This window comes from Giraffa tippelskirchi, chromosome 1 (assembly GCF_054371585.1).
Source record: "Giraffa tippelskirchi isolate mGirTip1 chromosome 1, T2T-mGirTip1v1.2.pri, whole genome shotgun sequence".
Taxonomy (NCBI): domain Eukaryota; kingdom Metazoa; phylum Chordata; class Mammalia; order Artiodactyla; family Giraffidae; genus Giraffa; species Giraffa tippelskirchi.
Genome location: NC_137275.1, coordinates 182,357,847 through 182,375,159, shown reverse-complemented (window position 1 = coordinate 182,375,159; position 17,313 = coordinate 182,357,847). Strand labels below are relative to the sequence as shown.

The window sequence follows — 17,313 nt, the reverse complement described above, 5'->3', positions numbered from 1 at the left end:
TCAGTTAACTTCTAGTGGCTTTTTCATATTTAAACTTTTAAGCTTCTGTTTATCTCAAAAGTCTTTTAAAATGCCATTTTGTTTAAATTATTTTGGACATATTTATTTGGGGAGATGAATTTATTGAGCCCGTGGAGAAGTTCTTGACACAGAGTAGGTGTTCTGTAAACATTTGATGAATGAATGAAAGGAGTTTTCAAGAAACTTTATTCAAAATACTGTTTCCTTTATTGTAACCAGCCTTGTGGCCTTATTTACTTTTCTCAGAGGGTTTCACTCAGGTTCAGCATGTGAGCAGCAAAGAAGGCCTGCTGTTCATCACTGTGCTGCTGTGTCTACCCTGCCCTTCCCTCCATTGTAGCTGCCCACCTGAGGGCAGCACCCCTGAGTCACAGTACTCTGTGACATCTGTGTTTGAACTAACAAATTCAAGTATCGTATGGAATTATATCACCTTTGATCCTGAACCCTCTCAAGAGTTAACCTCTGGCTTATCTCTTTATCTTGATGTGACACTTTTGCTCCGATCTTTCACACTGATGGTATCCTTCCCTCTTTTCTTTGGTGTCTCTGCCTTGGTTTATATAACCTGTTTGTTGTTAAGTTCTTCTCTTCTCCATATCAGATTTCCTTCTGTAACATGCACTGTGCTTTGAATTTGAAGTTCAAGGCCTCAGTCACTTGTCTACCATCTATAACCCGTAAATGGAGGGGTGCAAATGTAGAATATTATCTAGGAACTCAAGCTATATTTTCTAAACATTTACTATATTAAATGTTAAGATTTAACTTTGGCAAAGGAGATGCATTCACATGAGTCAACAATATGTTTAGAAATAAAAGTTTCCCTTCCACTTCTGTCCACCACGTACTCAATTCCTATCCTTTCAGAGTTTTAAAATTTATATCCAAGTCAATACAAATATAAATTCTATTCTGCTTTTCTTTTTTATACCAGTGGAAGCTAATGCATATTATTCTCCTCTTTTCACAAAACAAGGTGTTTTGGTGTTCTTTACATAACAGTGGAGAAATATATGAGGTATATTTCACTTTAACAATATGTCTTAGAGATCTCTTGCACGTTGTTGTGTGGATATAGGATCAGTACCATATTGATGGACATTTGGGAAATTTTCAGTCTTTGCTATTAGAAACAGTGCTGCAGTGTTACATAGATTATTTCACAGTTGTGCAAGTATTTTTGTAGGATAAATTACTGAAAGTGGAATTGCTGGTCAAAGAGTGTATCTCATAGTAGTTTTATAGGTACTGCCAATTTGTCCTTCATAGAGGCAGTTTATACCCCCACCTGAGTCTAAGAGCACCATGCTACCCATGTTCTTGCCAACAAAATATGTTCTTGAACTTTTGGATTTTTTTCCAATCTCATAGGTGAAAATTATTATCTTAGTGTACTTTTAATTTTTATTTCTTTTTATGAGTGAGTTTGAATATTTTTCCATATGTTTAAAATATATTTGTGTTTCCTTTTCTTTGAAGTATCTCATATTCTTTGCCTTTTTTGGGGGGAGTCATTTGAACATCAATTTGTGGTTGATGTTTATAATATGGAGGTTTGCAAAGTGAATTGCAATATCCCCTTTACCTCCAGTTTGTTGTTGGTCTTTTGTCTTTGCTTGTGATGTTTTTGCCAGGTAGATTTTTTTCCTAAGCTGTAGTTGAATTTGTCAGTCTTACCTTCTATGACTTTTGGATTTTCTGTCCTAGTTAGAAAAGCCTGTCCCTTCACAAGGTTATAATTGTTTTCTACTACTACTTTTATGGCTTCTGTTTTACACATAAGTTTTGTGATGTGTTTTTCTTAGTGTATGGTGTGAGAGATAGGTCCAAATTAATTTTTTTTCCAAGTGGCTACTCACTTGCCCCAATACCATTTGTGACTAGTCCCTCTCTACGTTGTTTTGCTTCTTACTAGAAACAGATTGATTCATATGCCTTGTTTTTTCACACCTGCTTTGCTGTGACTGAATATAAATGCAGTTCTCTGTTTTCCTTCCTAGAGAACACCTTCTTTAATGGCAAAGATGTCTTTGCCTTCCACCCCGCTACCTCTCTACTTACCTCAGCTACACCAGCAGCTTGGCAGCCAGTTAATACTTGAATGAATACAGGCTTCTAAGAAAGCTCTCCGGGATTTTCCATTGAGCAATAACAGACTAAAAAGAAATCTTAACTATAATCAGGTTCCTTCGAAGATTGTTCAAACCAGACAGGGCTCTAGCCATGCTAATCAGCTGTTCCAGAAGCTGAAACCCACTACCTGGGTATTTTACTCCTGAGGCAGTCCAGTTCAGGTTGCTTCTTTCTGTGCAAATTCACATCATTTGCCACCTCTGCTTTTTCTGACAATTTGGGATATTACTGTCTATAATTTGGGAGAGGGACCCATAATATGCCCAGGAAGTGGTTTGGATTCTCCATCATGCAGTGGTCAGCTCCAGAACCTCATTTACTGGGAAAGTGACTGTGGATGAATGATTTGGGGAACACGCCTCCTCAGTTTGAACCCCGAACAGATTATAAAGTTTTTTTCATCTAGGAAACCTAAGGAAAATCCAGCGTTGTTCTCCCTAGGGGAGAGTGTCCAAGCAGGCAGCTGAAACTGAATTTACTTGATATATATACTAGCACTTTCTAAGTTATTTGGGCTAGTTTTGTAGCTCCTTGATAGACATTTCCTTCTACTTTGAACCATTGCCCTTGGTGATGTTTCTGTTTCAGACTTGCCTGTTTTATTAATGAACCTTTTGGGGAGCCTATTTCTTATCTCTGCCTTCAGACTTCCCCCTAATGCTGGTAGTATACCCTGTCCAATACCAATTTATCTTAAAATCATTTTGGCCAAAATCAGTTTTGTCCAAATACGACTTAGTTGAAAGCAAACTAGTCAACTGGAAAATTTGGTTAAAACAATTATTTAGTAGAAAGTGAATATGCTAAGTTACAAATTTTTGAGTAGTGATACTTTTAGTATGTTATAGTTGTTTAAACACTTTTGGTCCCTTTTCTAGAGATTTTTCTAATTTTTCTTTTATATTTCAAATTAATTTTCAACTACAGGAGCACTATATTGCTTGTGATACCAAAAGGTTAAAACAACCTAGCTGCCCAACAATAGCATAGTTGGACAAACTTGATCTTAACTAAAAGTCAGTAAGAGGTTAATTGGAACAACCAAAACATTGAGTGATAAGATAAAAACATGTTTCCTTTATTGCTTTTTTCCTCTCATTAAAATGGCAGTGCACATGCAGTACAGGACACTCAGAAAAATGTAGATAAGGAGTAGAAGGACAAAAGGAAAAAAAAAGACATAAATTATAATTTACCAAAGAATAACCACTGTTGTCTTTTCCTCTCTTTTCAAGTGCATTTTATACACATAAACTCTGAATGCTGCTTGTAATCTGCCATTATTTAAGCATTCTCCAGCTATTGGTTCGTCACCTTTGTCCAGGTTTAGACTTTGGTTCCTTTCTACCTTTTGACCTGCAACTGTGGGCCAGTCTACCTTAATTGAAAATAGATTGCCATTCTCTTTTTCCTTCAGTTCTTGAAGCCTGCTGAGGTCCATCACTAGCCTGGGCCCCAGTGACCCCCTTGCTTTCTTTAAGTGAGACAGTTTATAAATTAAGCGATTCTGTCTATCCTTTCTGTGTATTTACAAAAGGGTCCCTGTGGAACTCTGATCATCTACAAAATAATTTTTGGTGTTCACGCTTCATGCTTGATGTATATTATGTGTCTGTATGTAAATTAGATGGAAGTTATAAAGAGAAATTAGATGGGGTCCCAACTAAAATAAAAATAAGGCAGAGAAATCCATTATCATTGAAGGGAAATTATTTAAATAGATTTTCTCTAAATCAAGGCTGGCAGATACATGTTGTGTGTTGTGCCCAAGCTCTAGTACATGATAGACATCACTGATTAGTCACAGTACTGTTACTCATTGGATCCAAACTCAGCTTTGGATCTTTCTTGAAATGGGATTCTTGGTAGATGTACCTATTGGAGTTGCTGTGACAAACCTCTTTACCATTCTTGCTATAAGACATTGCATTGAAGTTTGTTTTTTTTTTTTGAGGGACAGTAGCATGTGCCTTTATTTATAATGGAAGGAGGGATGAATGTGAAAAAATGCTTGAAATTGGTATATTTTGCATTGATGACATTCCTTAAAGTCTTGAGAACGTGGAAAAGAATTGGGCAAAAATCACTGTGTGATCCATGGTTACTTCTTTAATAGAGAAGAAATTAACCATTCATACTTGAGAGACTACAGAAGGAAATTAACTTAATCTTGCAATTCTAGAATCCTTCATAATGAGGAATTCTTAAGTTCTCATAGAGTGAGGGGGAAAAAGGGGAGAGAGAGAACATTTAGAACAGTGTTTTCCAAATTTGGCTATTTTCACAGACATATTTTGGGGGGAGGGGGATACAAATTTTCCACACAACATTTAAATTTTTATAATTTTCTTTTGTTTGTAATCTAAACAATACATGCTTGTTCAGGATTCTCTGGACACCATCTGACCTAACAGTGTTGCCATATGATCACCGCATCTAGATTTAGACCTCTGATCCCTGTAGCACAGAGTGTAGACCAACAGTGTCTAACTTTTCATATGGCATCTCTCAGATTGGGTGCTCAGCCCCCTCACAGAACTGTTGAACACTTCCTATGAGATCTGTGAGTTGTCAAGGTTCAAGACAGTGGTTCACAGCAGTGACTGTCAAAGTAGGAGGGGGTGAGGTGGGGTGGGGATGGTGGCCTGGGAGACACCTTTTGAAAAAGCACATTCAAAATACCTATTGATTTCATAATACAAATTCTAGGGAGTCAAACTCAACAAAATAATTTTCAGACAGTAGTGGAAAACAAACTCTAGCTTCATCCTTGGGGACCTGAGATATACTTGGTTGAGAAACACTGGAGTTAGAGGTAGCGGTGTCCCAGCACAGGAGAACACTTGCTAAGAACATGTACCAAAGAGATTTGATCAGTGAGTGAATCTTAAGCATATCGTCATGTCCCTTTGGAACCCAAAGGGCCAATCCACATGAAACCCGAGACATCCATCAGACTGCTCAGACCTGTTATTTTGGGCAAGTTGGTCCATTTTTAATAGTGAGTCAAAAGAAGCTGGTTTTTGCCTCCCAAAATGCCCCTCCCCCTTGATTAAGGTTAACATATTTCAGAATTTTAAGTAAACCGTTGCTGTAGCTGGGTGAAGTTGCCCCAGGTCCATCCTCCAGGAACTGCTGTTGTTATCTGCAATGCCATCCATCCCTCAAGGGGGTTATCAGCCTGGGTCTGCTCTGTAATTATTGCAGAGCTCCAATTTGCTTTAGCCGTGTCAACAGTTCCCCTCTCTCATGCATATTTACCAGATCAGTGCATCCACCTATGCACTCTTTACCGATGAAGACCCCGGGTACCGTTCTGGCTCCTGTGAGCTGTCACAAGTAATCTTGAATTTCGTTGATGTTACCATTGGCTGCGATATCAGCAAATTCCTAAAGCCCTGTTTGAAGGGCAGTTGGCTGAGGAACTCCTGTGTCCTTCTGCAGTAGGGGCAGGTGGGCTTGCTGAACATGACCACCTTCCCAGGATGGATCTTGCTGTTCACAAGTGCTTGAGCCATGCTTTCAGGCTGCTGCCTCTCCGGGAGGACACCTCGATTTCAGATATTGCTCGGGAGTGAAGTTTTTTTTTTAATAGTAGATAGACCAAGAAAATCAAATAAAATGTTTTAAAACTGATTAAAAAAGTTTATGATGGCAGGTGTGGAATGTGAGCAAAGAGTAATTATTCAAATTTTGGGCAAAGCACATGCTTTGTTAAGATCTTGGAAGCAACACAATAAGTTAATAGATTTGTTATGGAGTGAAAACGGTGTCATGATAATTAATACTCATCATCAGAACTTGCTCATAGTATGGTCATGGTGATTGACTATCCAGCTTTCATTCTACTCTAGATGATTAGTCTAAGCAGTCATGGTTAATCCCATTTCATCTGCTAATGAAGAGTTAGAGTCGGTCTGTAACCTATTTTGTTCAGTGAGATGTGATGGGAAGTCTGAAGGAGGGTCAGGGTGCATCTGGAAAATGGTTTCTTGACCCTAAAAAGAGATAAAGAGATAGTGCCTTTTCTTCCTCTTACGCTGTTATGTAGAACTGCACAAGACATCTTAGGGTAGTGAAAGAAACTAGCTTAGCAGGAAGCTGATCTAGAAGATGGCAGAGCAGAGAGAGGAAACCTGAGCTCTTGATGACCTAACTGAACTGCTGATTGTATTGTACTTGGTCTGCCTTACTTCCGAACTTCCAGTTCTGTGAGATAATACAGTTCCTTATTGTGTAAGCCAGCGTGATCTGGGATTTTGTCACTTGCAGCCAAAAGCATTATGAGTGGTATACTCACTTTGTCCCAAGCAGATTCACGTCAGCTGGTTTTGATTTGATTTTGATAGATTTCCTTTTATTGGAACTCTGTCCTCCCCCTCTTAATGGCTTCAGAAGGTGGGTGCAGCTTTTAACCAGCCAGCTCTTGCCTCAGTCTTCTTTAAGGGGCTCTGCATTAGACCAGGGTTCTTCACAGAAAGCAGCAGGGAATCCGCCAGCACCCGACATCTCTTCTGGAGCCTTTTGGATCCTTTGACTGTCTGGTGATGTGACTGCTTTTTTGTCACTCATTTGTTCTTTTTCCTGACTCTGATTTCTTGATATGTTTTAGTCCCTATTCTTGAGTACTTTGCATCTTATGCCTGACCTCAAGATTGTTTAATAGATTTATTTTCCTCTCTTCCTTCTCCCCTGAGCAACTCTCTTCCTTTATCTCTCTCATCCCTTCCTGTCTCACTTTGTGACTTCATGGCAGATAGGGACTAGTCTAAGATGTATATAATCTTTGCCAGAAATAGTAGTGAGTTAAGTAGTCACACTTAACTTAAGATCATGGCATCTGGTCCCATCACTTCATGGTAAATAGATGGGGAAACAGTGGAAACAATGAGAGATTTTATTTTTGGGGGCTCCAAAATCACTGCAGATGGTGACTGCAGCCATGAAATTAAAAGACGCTTGCTCCTTGGAATAAAAGTTATGACCAACCTAGACAGCATATGAAAAAGCAGAGACATTACTTTGCCAACAAAGGTCCGTCTAGTCAAAGCTTTGGTTTTTCCAGTAGTCATGTATGGATGTGAGAGTTGGACTATAAAGAAAGCTGAGCACAGAAGAATTGCTGCTTTTGAACTGTGGTGTTGGAGAAGACTCTTGAGAGTCGGACTACAAGGAGATCCAACCAGTCCATCCTAAAGGAAATGAGTCTGAATATTCATTGGAAGAACTGATGTTGAAGCTGAAACTCCAATACTTTGGCCACCTGATGTGAAGAGCTGACTCATTTGAAAAGACCCTGATTCTGGGAAAGATTGAGGGCAGGAGGAGAAGGGGACGACAGAGGATGAGATGGCTGGATGGCATCACTGACTCAATGGACATGAGTTTGAGTTAACTCTGGGAGCTGGCAATGGACAGGGATGCCTGGTGTGCTGCAGTCCATGGGGTCGCAGAGTCGGACACGACTGAGCGACTGAACTGAACTGACTGAAGTAGTCACATAGCTGTTTGCGCTAGAGTAGTATGGCAGATAGTAAGAGTAGGTCAGTCCTCAGTCCATTTTCTCATCTAGTGCCTTTTACTCATGGCATAGTAACACCTGAAATGTCTAGGGGTTGGGACTTGTGAGTCTTCATTATGGCTTCACTATTTGCTACCTGAAATCTTGGGCAAGTCACTTAAAGAGACTGAGTATCTTCTTTAGAATTTGTTATTAGTTGTTATTAGTTATTAGAATTTGTTATTAGTTTTTTCCCAGTAGTTTTATTGGGATTCAAATGAAATAATGTGAACATGGCAAACGAAAAAAGAATTTTTTCTTGAAAAAGAATAAGCAGTCTTGGTTGGATTTTCTGTTTTATTTTCAGATGCGCTAATGTCAAAGTCTCTAGAGTCAACTCTGTGTAGCTTGTTAGTCTGTTCATAAAAAGGCAATGAAATATGATGTGAGACATAATTATACAAGTAATCAGGGGTTGAAGTTGATATTTTAGTGGTAGATTACAGCCTGAAATAAAAAGAAAGGGCCACACAATATGAAGGGGAAATAAAAGTCAGGATGTTGATCTTGAGGCTTATTTCTAGTTCAACCAGAAATTCTGGTAAGCCAAATTAAGGGAAAGAGAAACCAATAGAAGAAACACCCCCCTCTAGTGGCGAGGAGCCAGGTTCTACATTTGTTTGCTAACATGGGTGATTGGGAATGGACGGCTTCTTAGGATGTCTTTAGTTTCTTAAGAAGTACCCTCAAGGGATCCAGAGTTGAAATTCTTAATGAAAATCATTACTTCCAGTTTTCCTGATCAGGTGGATTGAGACATAAATAGTATGTTGGCAGTCTCACGTGGGATCAGTTGTCTGAAAAATATAGAGGCTCCTGTTGTTGGAAGAGATTCACAGTTTTTATGTACTTTTATGTAGGTCATTTAGAGAATTAGGACACCACTGTTACTAAATTTCTTATTGACCTGAGATGATATATTAGGTAACTCTGTAAACCCATGTGTAGGTGGATAAAGCCTGTGACAATGGTATAGAGTAGTATTCATCTGTTTTTATACAAAATAATGATTGTGGATTTCCTAAGGATAACTTTTGATTTGAAATATTTAGTGGTCATTGGGAGAGCCAAGTGTTTAATTTAATCTCAGAAGTGATTTAATTTTCACTTATAGAAAGGTAGTGAATTTAAATATATTAAAATAACTTATTGCCTATAATTCAGTGGCTTGGTAGGGACACCTAATGCATTCTTGTAGGACATCTCATCTTAAGGATGTGTTACTAATGATAATACTTGCAATTGATTATTATTGCATCTACAAATTTCAAGAGCCCATTCAAATTTTTACTGTTTTGAACTTCTCTTTGGGAGGAATTCTTTCAAGTTACTCTGAAGAGGCAAAATTTCAAAGAATAAAATGTTTATGGTATTCTGTATTAGATCTGAGGAAAATTTGAATATCATTCAACTGTGATATGGAAAAGAAGGATTATGGCACAAGAAAATAAAGACTGCATCATCAGAGTGCCATTTCTTTATTTTTAATGTCAAACTTTGTGCTCTGAAGGAAAGAAATTTGAAGCTTGCAGTAGAACTAGCTTCTCAATAGTTTAGAATATGTTTGATGATATTTCTTGTGAAATAAAAATGGAAGAATTCTCTAGAAAATATAAACTCATACTGGATAAAGTGAGATTATAGGGTTATGAAACTTTAGTGCACAATAGGTAGAATTAATATTCTTAGTTTATGATTATACTTCATAAATACACTTGATTTCAGGAAAGAAGAACTAGGCCTGGCAGTAGATCAGGATCCACGTATTGGGGAAAACCAGAAAATAGGAGGAAGAAGTTATTAATGGTTCATTCTTAGCCAGAAGAATTCAGTATGGAATAATTAAGGTCAGCTAGAGAAAGAATTATGATTATGTTAAGTGAGTTCACAGATATCTTTGAAGGCAAATCAGTTAGAACTGATTTGTTAATGTATATGGGGCAATAAACTAATTAGATGGTCTCTTTTCTAAATTAGTGTGACAGTAGTAGAAGATATTTGGAGGGAAGAGCAATGGCTGATAAGGCTATTGGTAATTAGACCGTCTTCATTAAATCCTAGCACTAAAGAGGTTCTCTGTGCTTTAGTAATAGCGTAATTCTATAAATAAAATTTAATATTAAAAATTGATAGCAAGGTTGGCATTGCTAAAATTAGGCAGTACTGATTTGTGTAAAGAGTTGCAGTAAGTGGGCCTGAATAAAGAACCCAGACTTCAAACCTCATCTGAAATTCCAGATGAAGTTTAAGAATAATAATTCATATTTGTAAAGGATTTTATAGTATTCTTAATATTTTGACATGTATGATCTCATTGATTCTTATCAGAACTCTGGGGGATAGTAGCACAGGTTTGATTATCCCAGTCTTACAAATAAGGTCATGGAGGCTCAGAGAGGCTAACCTACTTACTAAAGAGCACATAGGGACTAAATGACAAGAGTGGGACTTAAGATGTGTACCTTTTTCAGGGACCACCAGTTCAACCCACTGCATTCAATGTGTGTCGTTTAATTCTATATGTTCCTTTTGGATTGAAGAAATAATCTTGTCTGAAGGTGGGCAAATGGGCTACGGAATTTTTAGCTAGTATATATAGAGGCACATTTAAAATATTTATGTTTGGTGCTAAATGCTTAGTTACTAGAATTGAACTAATTAACCCAAGAATTCCACCAAATCATTATACTAGGGTTGCATTTGCAGAACTATGAAAAAGGAACTAAATTAAAGTAACATCTGACTATTCATGATTAACAATATTTAAAGTCACCTTTTTTGTTTCATGTTCAATTGGACTAAAAGGTGTGTGTGTGTATATGTGTGTGTGAATGAATGTAAGAGATATTCTTTGGTAATGGGATAGATTCCTTACATCACATGGGTCATTTGGGTCATATAAATCAAGGTCTGTGTATGTAGATTCTTTAAGGAAAGGGACTTGGTGTGTCTTGTTCACAATTAGATCCCCACTGTTGTTCCTGATACATAAGTGTGCTCAAAGAATTTGCTGAATGAATGAAATAACTTTTTATGACATCCAAATCAGGCAGCCTCAAGTCCCATACTGTTTCACTTTGTGGAGATCTCTGAATAACAGTAAGATTATAGGAGAGTCTTCACTGACTGCAAGAGATTCCATTGTGAGTCCATTTACTTTTGACAGAGCCTATAGCCTTTTCTTCTCTGTTAATCTTTACTCTGGGCCAAAAAACTGTTGTCAGTGCCTTGTTCACATTAAAGAATAATCAGTGAGATTGCTTCTACCCATCAGTTCATGTCTCACTTGCATGGAGCTCAGGTACCACTGGAGGCATTCTGGTGGGCTAATCCAGCCAGCAATGGCACCCCACTCCAGTACTCTTGCCTGGAAAATCCCATGGATGGAGGAGCCTGGTAGGCTGCAGTCCATGGGGTCGCTAGGAGTTGGACACGACTGAGCGACTTCACTTTCACTTTTCACTTTCATGCATTGGAGAAGGAAATGGCAACTCACTCCAGTGTTCTTGCCTGGAGAATCCCAGGGACGGCAGAGCCTGGTGGGCTGCCGTCTATGGAGTCGCACAGAGTCGGACACGACTGAAGTGACTTAGTAGTAGTAGTAATCCAGCCAGTTCTTCAGGTCATTAGTGCTACACATTAAGCTCTGGGAAGAGGGCAGGCTTTTGTCCTCTCAATAGTGTGCAGAGTTCAGACTCTGATATAGCTTTCAGTGTTAACAGGTAGAAGTTGGGTGACTCAAATGATGTGCCAGACTTCCCATGTGTTGTTGTATATACTGTTTCCAGCCAACCTTTTAGAAGCTAAGAACTATCATCATCCCTGTTTTACAGAAGCACAAAGAAGTTAAGTACTTGACCAAGTCACACCAAGATATGAGCCCAGGTAGTCTTGCTTCAGAGCCTACGTTCTTATCCGTGCCCATTGCCAGCCTCATGCTCACTCATTTGTAAGTAACCTGTTCTTTCTTTATGAAAGGTTGTATTTTCTTTCTTAAACTTCAGAAATTTCATGAGGATATGTCTAAATGGACACCTTTTTTCTTTTATCCTACTGGCGCTCAGTGAGTGCTGCTGATCTAACAGCTCTAGTCTTCTCCTGAGGGTAGTTTTCTTGTAGTGTGTTTTCATTATTGCTTTCTCCAGTATGGTCTTTGGTCTGCCTCTGGAACTTCTTTTATTTACAATTAAGCTTTCCAGAATGGCCCTCTGGTTCTTTTTTTTTTTTTTCATTCAGGAATTCCATTTCTTTTTATTTTTTCCCTGGACAGTGTGTTAAACTTTCACTTGCTTTTCCAGATAACAAATTTGTTCTTCAGAAAGGTCTCTTCTACTTTTTACTTCCTCAATTTAAGTCATGTTTGAAGAATTTCCCGGTATCATATTTTGTTCTGTTTATGTTTTGCATTCAATATCATAAAAATACTGTAACCACGCATACCTGATTTATTTTAGAAATGTGAAGCTATTTCTTTTTTTTTTTGGCTTTTAAAAAATTTTTTTTATTTTTTTATTTAAATTAGTTTATTTAACTATTTTTTAACTTTACAATATTGTATTTGTCTTGCCATACATTGACATGAATCCACCATGAGGAAATAGTAACGTAATAGATCACGTTGGTAAATCAAAGGAGAAAACCATAAGGTCATTTCCACAGACATTGTAAAAGTATTGGATAATCAGTACCCATTCTTGATTTTAAAAAGAGAAACAAAAAACAGCTCTAGATAATCCAGGAAATGGAGGATACTTTCTCAATAACCATTGCCATACTTAACATTGAACTACTTAAGCAACATTTCCCAAATGTATCCGTCTGAAATGTGGATCTAGTGTTTTATATAAAAAAGGGCATCTTGGTGTACTCATTAGCCTAAAGCAAGTTACTATAACAAACACTAACATTTTAGCAGCTTAATACAGTAGAAATTTATTTCTCCCTCATGCAATAGTCAATGTGGATGTTTCTGGTTGCTAGACAGTTGTTCTCTCAGGTGATTCAGAAACTCAGGTTCCTTGCATCATGTGGCTCTCCCTTTCCCTCCAGCCTTGAAATCTTCTGTTTCCAGCTGGTAGAAAAACAAAGAAAGGGTAGAAAATACGCACCATCTTCTCAGTTTCTTTGGCCTGAATATGACACATATGTCTGTTCATGTCCTTATTCTGTTGACCAGACAAATGACCTCACTTGTCTGTAAGGTGTGTGTGTGTGTGTGTGTGTGATAGGGGAGGAGAATGGAAAATAGTATCTTGCTGGGCAGTCACAGGTAGGGAAATAAGTAGATGTTCTCATTTGTAGTTGGCAGGACTAGGAATTAGGACCACCTGAATGGAGAATACTGTGGTAATGTCTATGAAACCAAAAATGTACATATCCTTTGACCTTAAAACTCCACTTCTGCAGATATAGTCACAAATGTGTACGTATTTGCATTTTAAGGATATATCTAGCATTACTGTACTAGCAAGAGATTGGAAATATTCTGAATGTCCATCAGAGTGTACTGGATGAATAACGTATTGTATATAAGTACAATGGAACACTCTGCAGCCACTAAGAGGAACAAGGTAATGATATGTGTACTGCCTGGGGGATAGAAGCAAGGTACAAAACTGCGTGCACTACTACCATTTATTTAAAAAGAGAAATATATACACACATGCTTATATAGTCATAGACTACTCGTGGAATGATCACAAGAAACTGGTAAAAGTGGTTGCTTCCATTTAAAAGTGTAAGGTAATGAGGGGTAGAAGAGAGAAGGCTTTTGTTGTGTACTCTTTTTGTGATATATTCCTTTTAAAATATAAAAGTCAGTTGTAGAAGTATAGTAAATAACATGGAAAGATGGTTATAATACATTGTTGCCTGAAAAGCTGCTTACTGAAAAGAATGTAAAATGTGTTATTATTTTTATAAATAAATAAAATTTAAATGGCATATACCAAAATGTAGTGATTTGTAGTTTTTTGCTTATCTGTATTTTTTCATAATGAACATATATCACCTTTGTAATTTAAAAAAATTGTAAAACTAAAATAAACACAATGAAAACTTTTCCTGGGAGTCCCAGTTAACCCTGCCATGAAATCTTCCTCCATTTTTCCTGTTAAGATTAATGAGTACATCTTTTTTGCTTTCATGCTACATTTTTCATACATTTATCACAGTCTGAATTGCATTATCATGTACACATTTGGCTCGCCTTTTCTGTGTATTCTTTAAGGGTCTGGATCATACCAAATTCATCCAGGTATCACTGTCAATGCAAAGAAGAGTGTCTTTCCCCTAACAAGTGTGCATTAAATATCGAGTTGGCATGTAAAGCAGGGGACACAATCAGTACAGTGGTTGTAAATTTTGTTCTTGCATGATGTAGCCTGTATTTAACACTATATCATTCACTGACTCTTTAGTAATGCCAGTGGCTTACTGGGTGGAGTGCAAAGTACGTAGGTCAAAAGGCTTCCTTTCTAAAATGATAGCAGTTGCCTTCAGTGATCGCTGTCTCTGCATCATAAATTAGTGTGAGTTCGTTATGGAAATTTATGTAGCTAAAAAAGGACTAAGTTAAATGTAAGAACAGTCAAACTGCTGATGACATGGGCCCTGCTCTGATACAGGTGAGACTCTCCTATCTGCTTGGTATTTTAATTTTAGAGCAATTTCATCCTACTTTTCATACTATTTTACTTTACCCATTTCTGTCCTTTTGCTACAATCCTTCCTTGTACACATTGCTGTATTTTTGATGTGGTCATCATTGGTTGGTTATGAGTGAATGAAAAGAAATGCAAATAGAAGAATTGGGAGCGGATAACATTACTTGGGCAGCAGTAACTTTTTTTTTTTTTTTAATGGAAAGTTGTTTGAAAATAGATTTGATGATCTTGGTTCTTTGCAGTTCCCAATTTTATTGTCACAGTGACTTATCCTCCCTGTTTCCTATGTTCTAGTCATAGAAGTTTACTTATTATAGTCCAAAGTTTTCTTCTAGAGCCTTTCCTCAAACCTTTTCTTCTTGGGAGGTCCTCTTGTATGTATTCACTGATCCAAGCATTACCTCCCCATAAATAGCCAAGTCAGATGCTGCCTCTTCAGAGAAGTTGTTGCAGAACCTCCCAGTCAGTCTTTACTCATCCTACCAATAACTTGTTATAACTCCATTAGAGCACTAATTAGAATTCATTAATGTTTTCATTCTGTATACATTCATTGAATGTCTGCTGTGCATATGTTGTTCTGGGAGCTAGGATGGGAGAATACTGCAGCAGACTGTCCTCAAGCTTACAGCGTAGTGGAGGAGGCAGATAAACAGAGGACTTTGAGTACAGCATAAGAAGGGCAACCAGTATGTTCAGGATTCTGTGGGAGCCCAGACAGGGAGCATCTAACCTAGCAAGGGATGGGGGTTCCAGACAGATTTGAGTTGAACAGCATGTTGTAGGTCATGGAGATAACAAAATGTCTTGCACCTTTGAAGAATTGAGAAGTAACTCGATTAGGCTGAAGTGTGGATGGGGGAAGTGGTAGGAGATGAGACTGGAGAGGCAAGAAGGAATAGAGTCCTGATGGATCTTTTATGCCTCTGTTATGGGGCTTTGTGTGGGGATTTGCTAGGCATTGCTCCATTTTTATTTAAAGGATTGATTTATCTGAAATAGTAATAGAGTTGAACACTTTTTGCACTCCATCAAGTCTGCACGCATTATCTTAACCTAATCTTTGCAACTGTCTAAGGTAGGTATAGTGGCTTAGAGTGTTTAAGTGAGGCGACTGTAGAATAGTAGTTAAAATGGCTTAGGTTTGAATTTCAGCTCCTCAGTTTACTAGTTTTGGACCTGGAAGTTACACATTTGCCTCAGTTTCTTCATCTGATAACTATAATAATGATACCTACCTCTACCTCATGGGGCTTCCCAGGTGGCTCAGTGGTAAAGAAACTGCCAGCAGTGCAGGAGACGTGAGTTGAAGGAGAAGGAAATGGCAACCCACTCCAGTATTCTTGCTTGGAAAGTCCTGTGGACAGAGGAGCCTGGTGGGCTACAGTCCCTGGGGCTACATGACATGGTGCCTAAGCATGCATGCATGCAAATACATGTAAAGTGCTTAGCTCTATAGTTGCCAAGTGACTACATACTCAATAAATGTGATTCTTGGTTATTAAAAACCATACCTCAGGGACTTCCCTGATGGTCCAGTAGTTAAGACTCTGTGCTCCTAATGTAGGGGCCTGGGTTCAATCCCCAATCAGGGAATTAGATCCCACATGCCATAACTAAGACCTGGCACAGCCAAATAATTAAGATAAATTGAAAAAGCATTCTCCAAAGTCATATGAGCAGTTAGTGGTGAAGCCCAGGGTGAACAAGGCAATCTGATTTCAGAATCTTTATTGTAACTGCTTTTGTGGTTACAGAGGGATGATTAAAGATGGGTTCTAAGCAGTGGAACCAATGAAGAATTTCAGTCAACATGGGAAATACCTTTTAGGGTAGGAAGTTCTTAAGAGCTCTTCACATTACCCCCACTTTAAGAACTCTTCTTTGCTACCCAGCCTGCATATAGGGACTTATGTGAGAAATGCATCTCTGTAATTTAGGTTAATGACACGAATTCCACATTTATAATGTACATGAGTAATGAACCTGGAGAATATCTTACAAATATCTCCCTCTAGGGGTTGGTCTACTAGTGCTGACACCTGGGATACCATGTCAAGTCCTGTTGCTCTGTTCATCTCCACACTCCCTATATTTTTCCAACTTTAGGACCCAAGTGGGAGTCTTATGTTGGAGGATGTTGTGCAAACCACATGCGTAAAGAAAATAATTTACATTTTTCCTTTCTTAGCTTCTGGAACATCAGTGATTCCATCCTCCCACTTCCATTGGGCAGAAATTGAGGTATTCTCCTTATGCTTCCTCATTTTCTCCAAAACCCACCACACATACATAAACTCTCTCCCCCATAAGAGAGAGGGATCCAGCATAGCTACTTTTTTCTGATTAAAGGACCCAAGAATATATAAAGTCTTTGGTAATAAAGGAGCACACCAGCACTCTACCTTCTCCATTCCTACTCTTTCCACTTACAACTGTCTTGTAGCTTTCTTGTCTCTCTTTCTTTGCTCACTGTTGTATCCCTCTGTCTCTTGCACAATGTCTGGCATGTAGTAGGCATTCAGTAAATAGGTTTTGAAAAATGCATTGCATCTTCAGTATCTTAATGATACTCAATTACAGAAAAATGTGCAAGAATATTGCCTTTAAATTGTTTTATGAGAGTGGATTGTTCTTAGCGAGCAGGCCCCATCTTCACCTCCACTGCCACATTGGAGCTCCCACAACTTCAAGATTTATTCAGTTATCCTGAATATAGCTCTGGTGGTAAAGGAGCTGAATGGATGCCCCACAAATTTGGGAGAAGATCTCCAGGTTGGATGGAGGCAGGTCCATCTCATGGGATTGGTTATTTTTCCAGGGTCTTTGGAATTTCATAAATTCACAATGGAAAGGAAATAAATAGATCATAGGAGACACATTACTTACTGTTAGAAAGGGCTAGGAGCAAATAACCTAAGCAAAGTAGAA

General features: G+C 38.2%; 1 protein-coding gene and 1 pseudogene across 1 annotated transcript in view; one reads left to right on the top strand and one right to left on the bottom strand.

Moving 5' to 3' along the window:
- LOC145514435 (transmembrane and coiled-coil domain-containing protein 5B-like) overlaps positions 1-17,313 on the top strand; it is a 107,805-nt gene that overhangs the window by 5,616 nt on the left and 84,876 nt on the right. Inside the window, exon 2 of the mRNA XM_081512226.1 lies at positions 11,551-11,666. Coding sequence (XP_081368352.1) covers positions 11,593-11,666 — 74 coding nt within the window. The 5' untranslated portion in view covers positions 11,551-11,592. The remainder of the gene's footprint in view (positions 1-11,550; positions 11,667-17,313) is intronic.
- LOC145514425 (glutaredoxin-1 pseudogene) lies at positions 5,255-5,675 on the bottom strand (annotated as a pseudogene).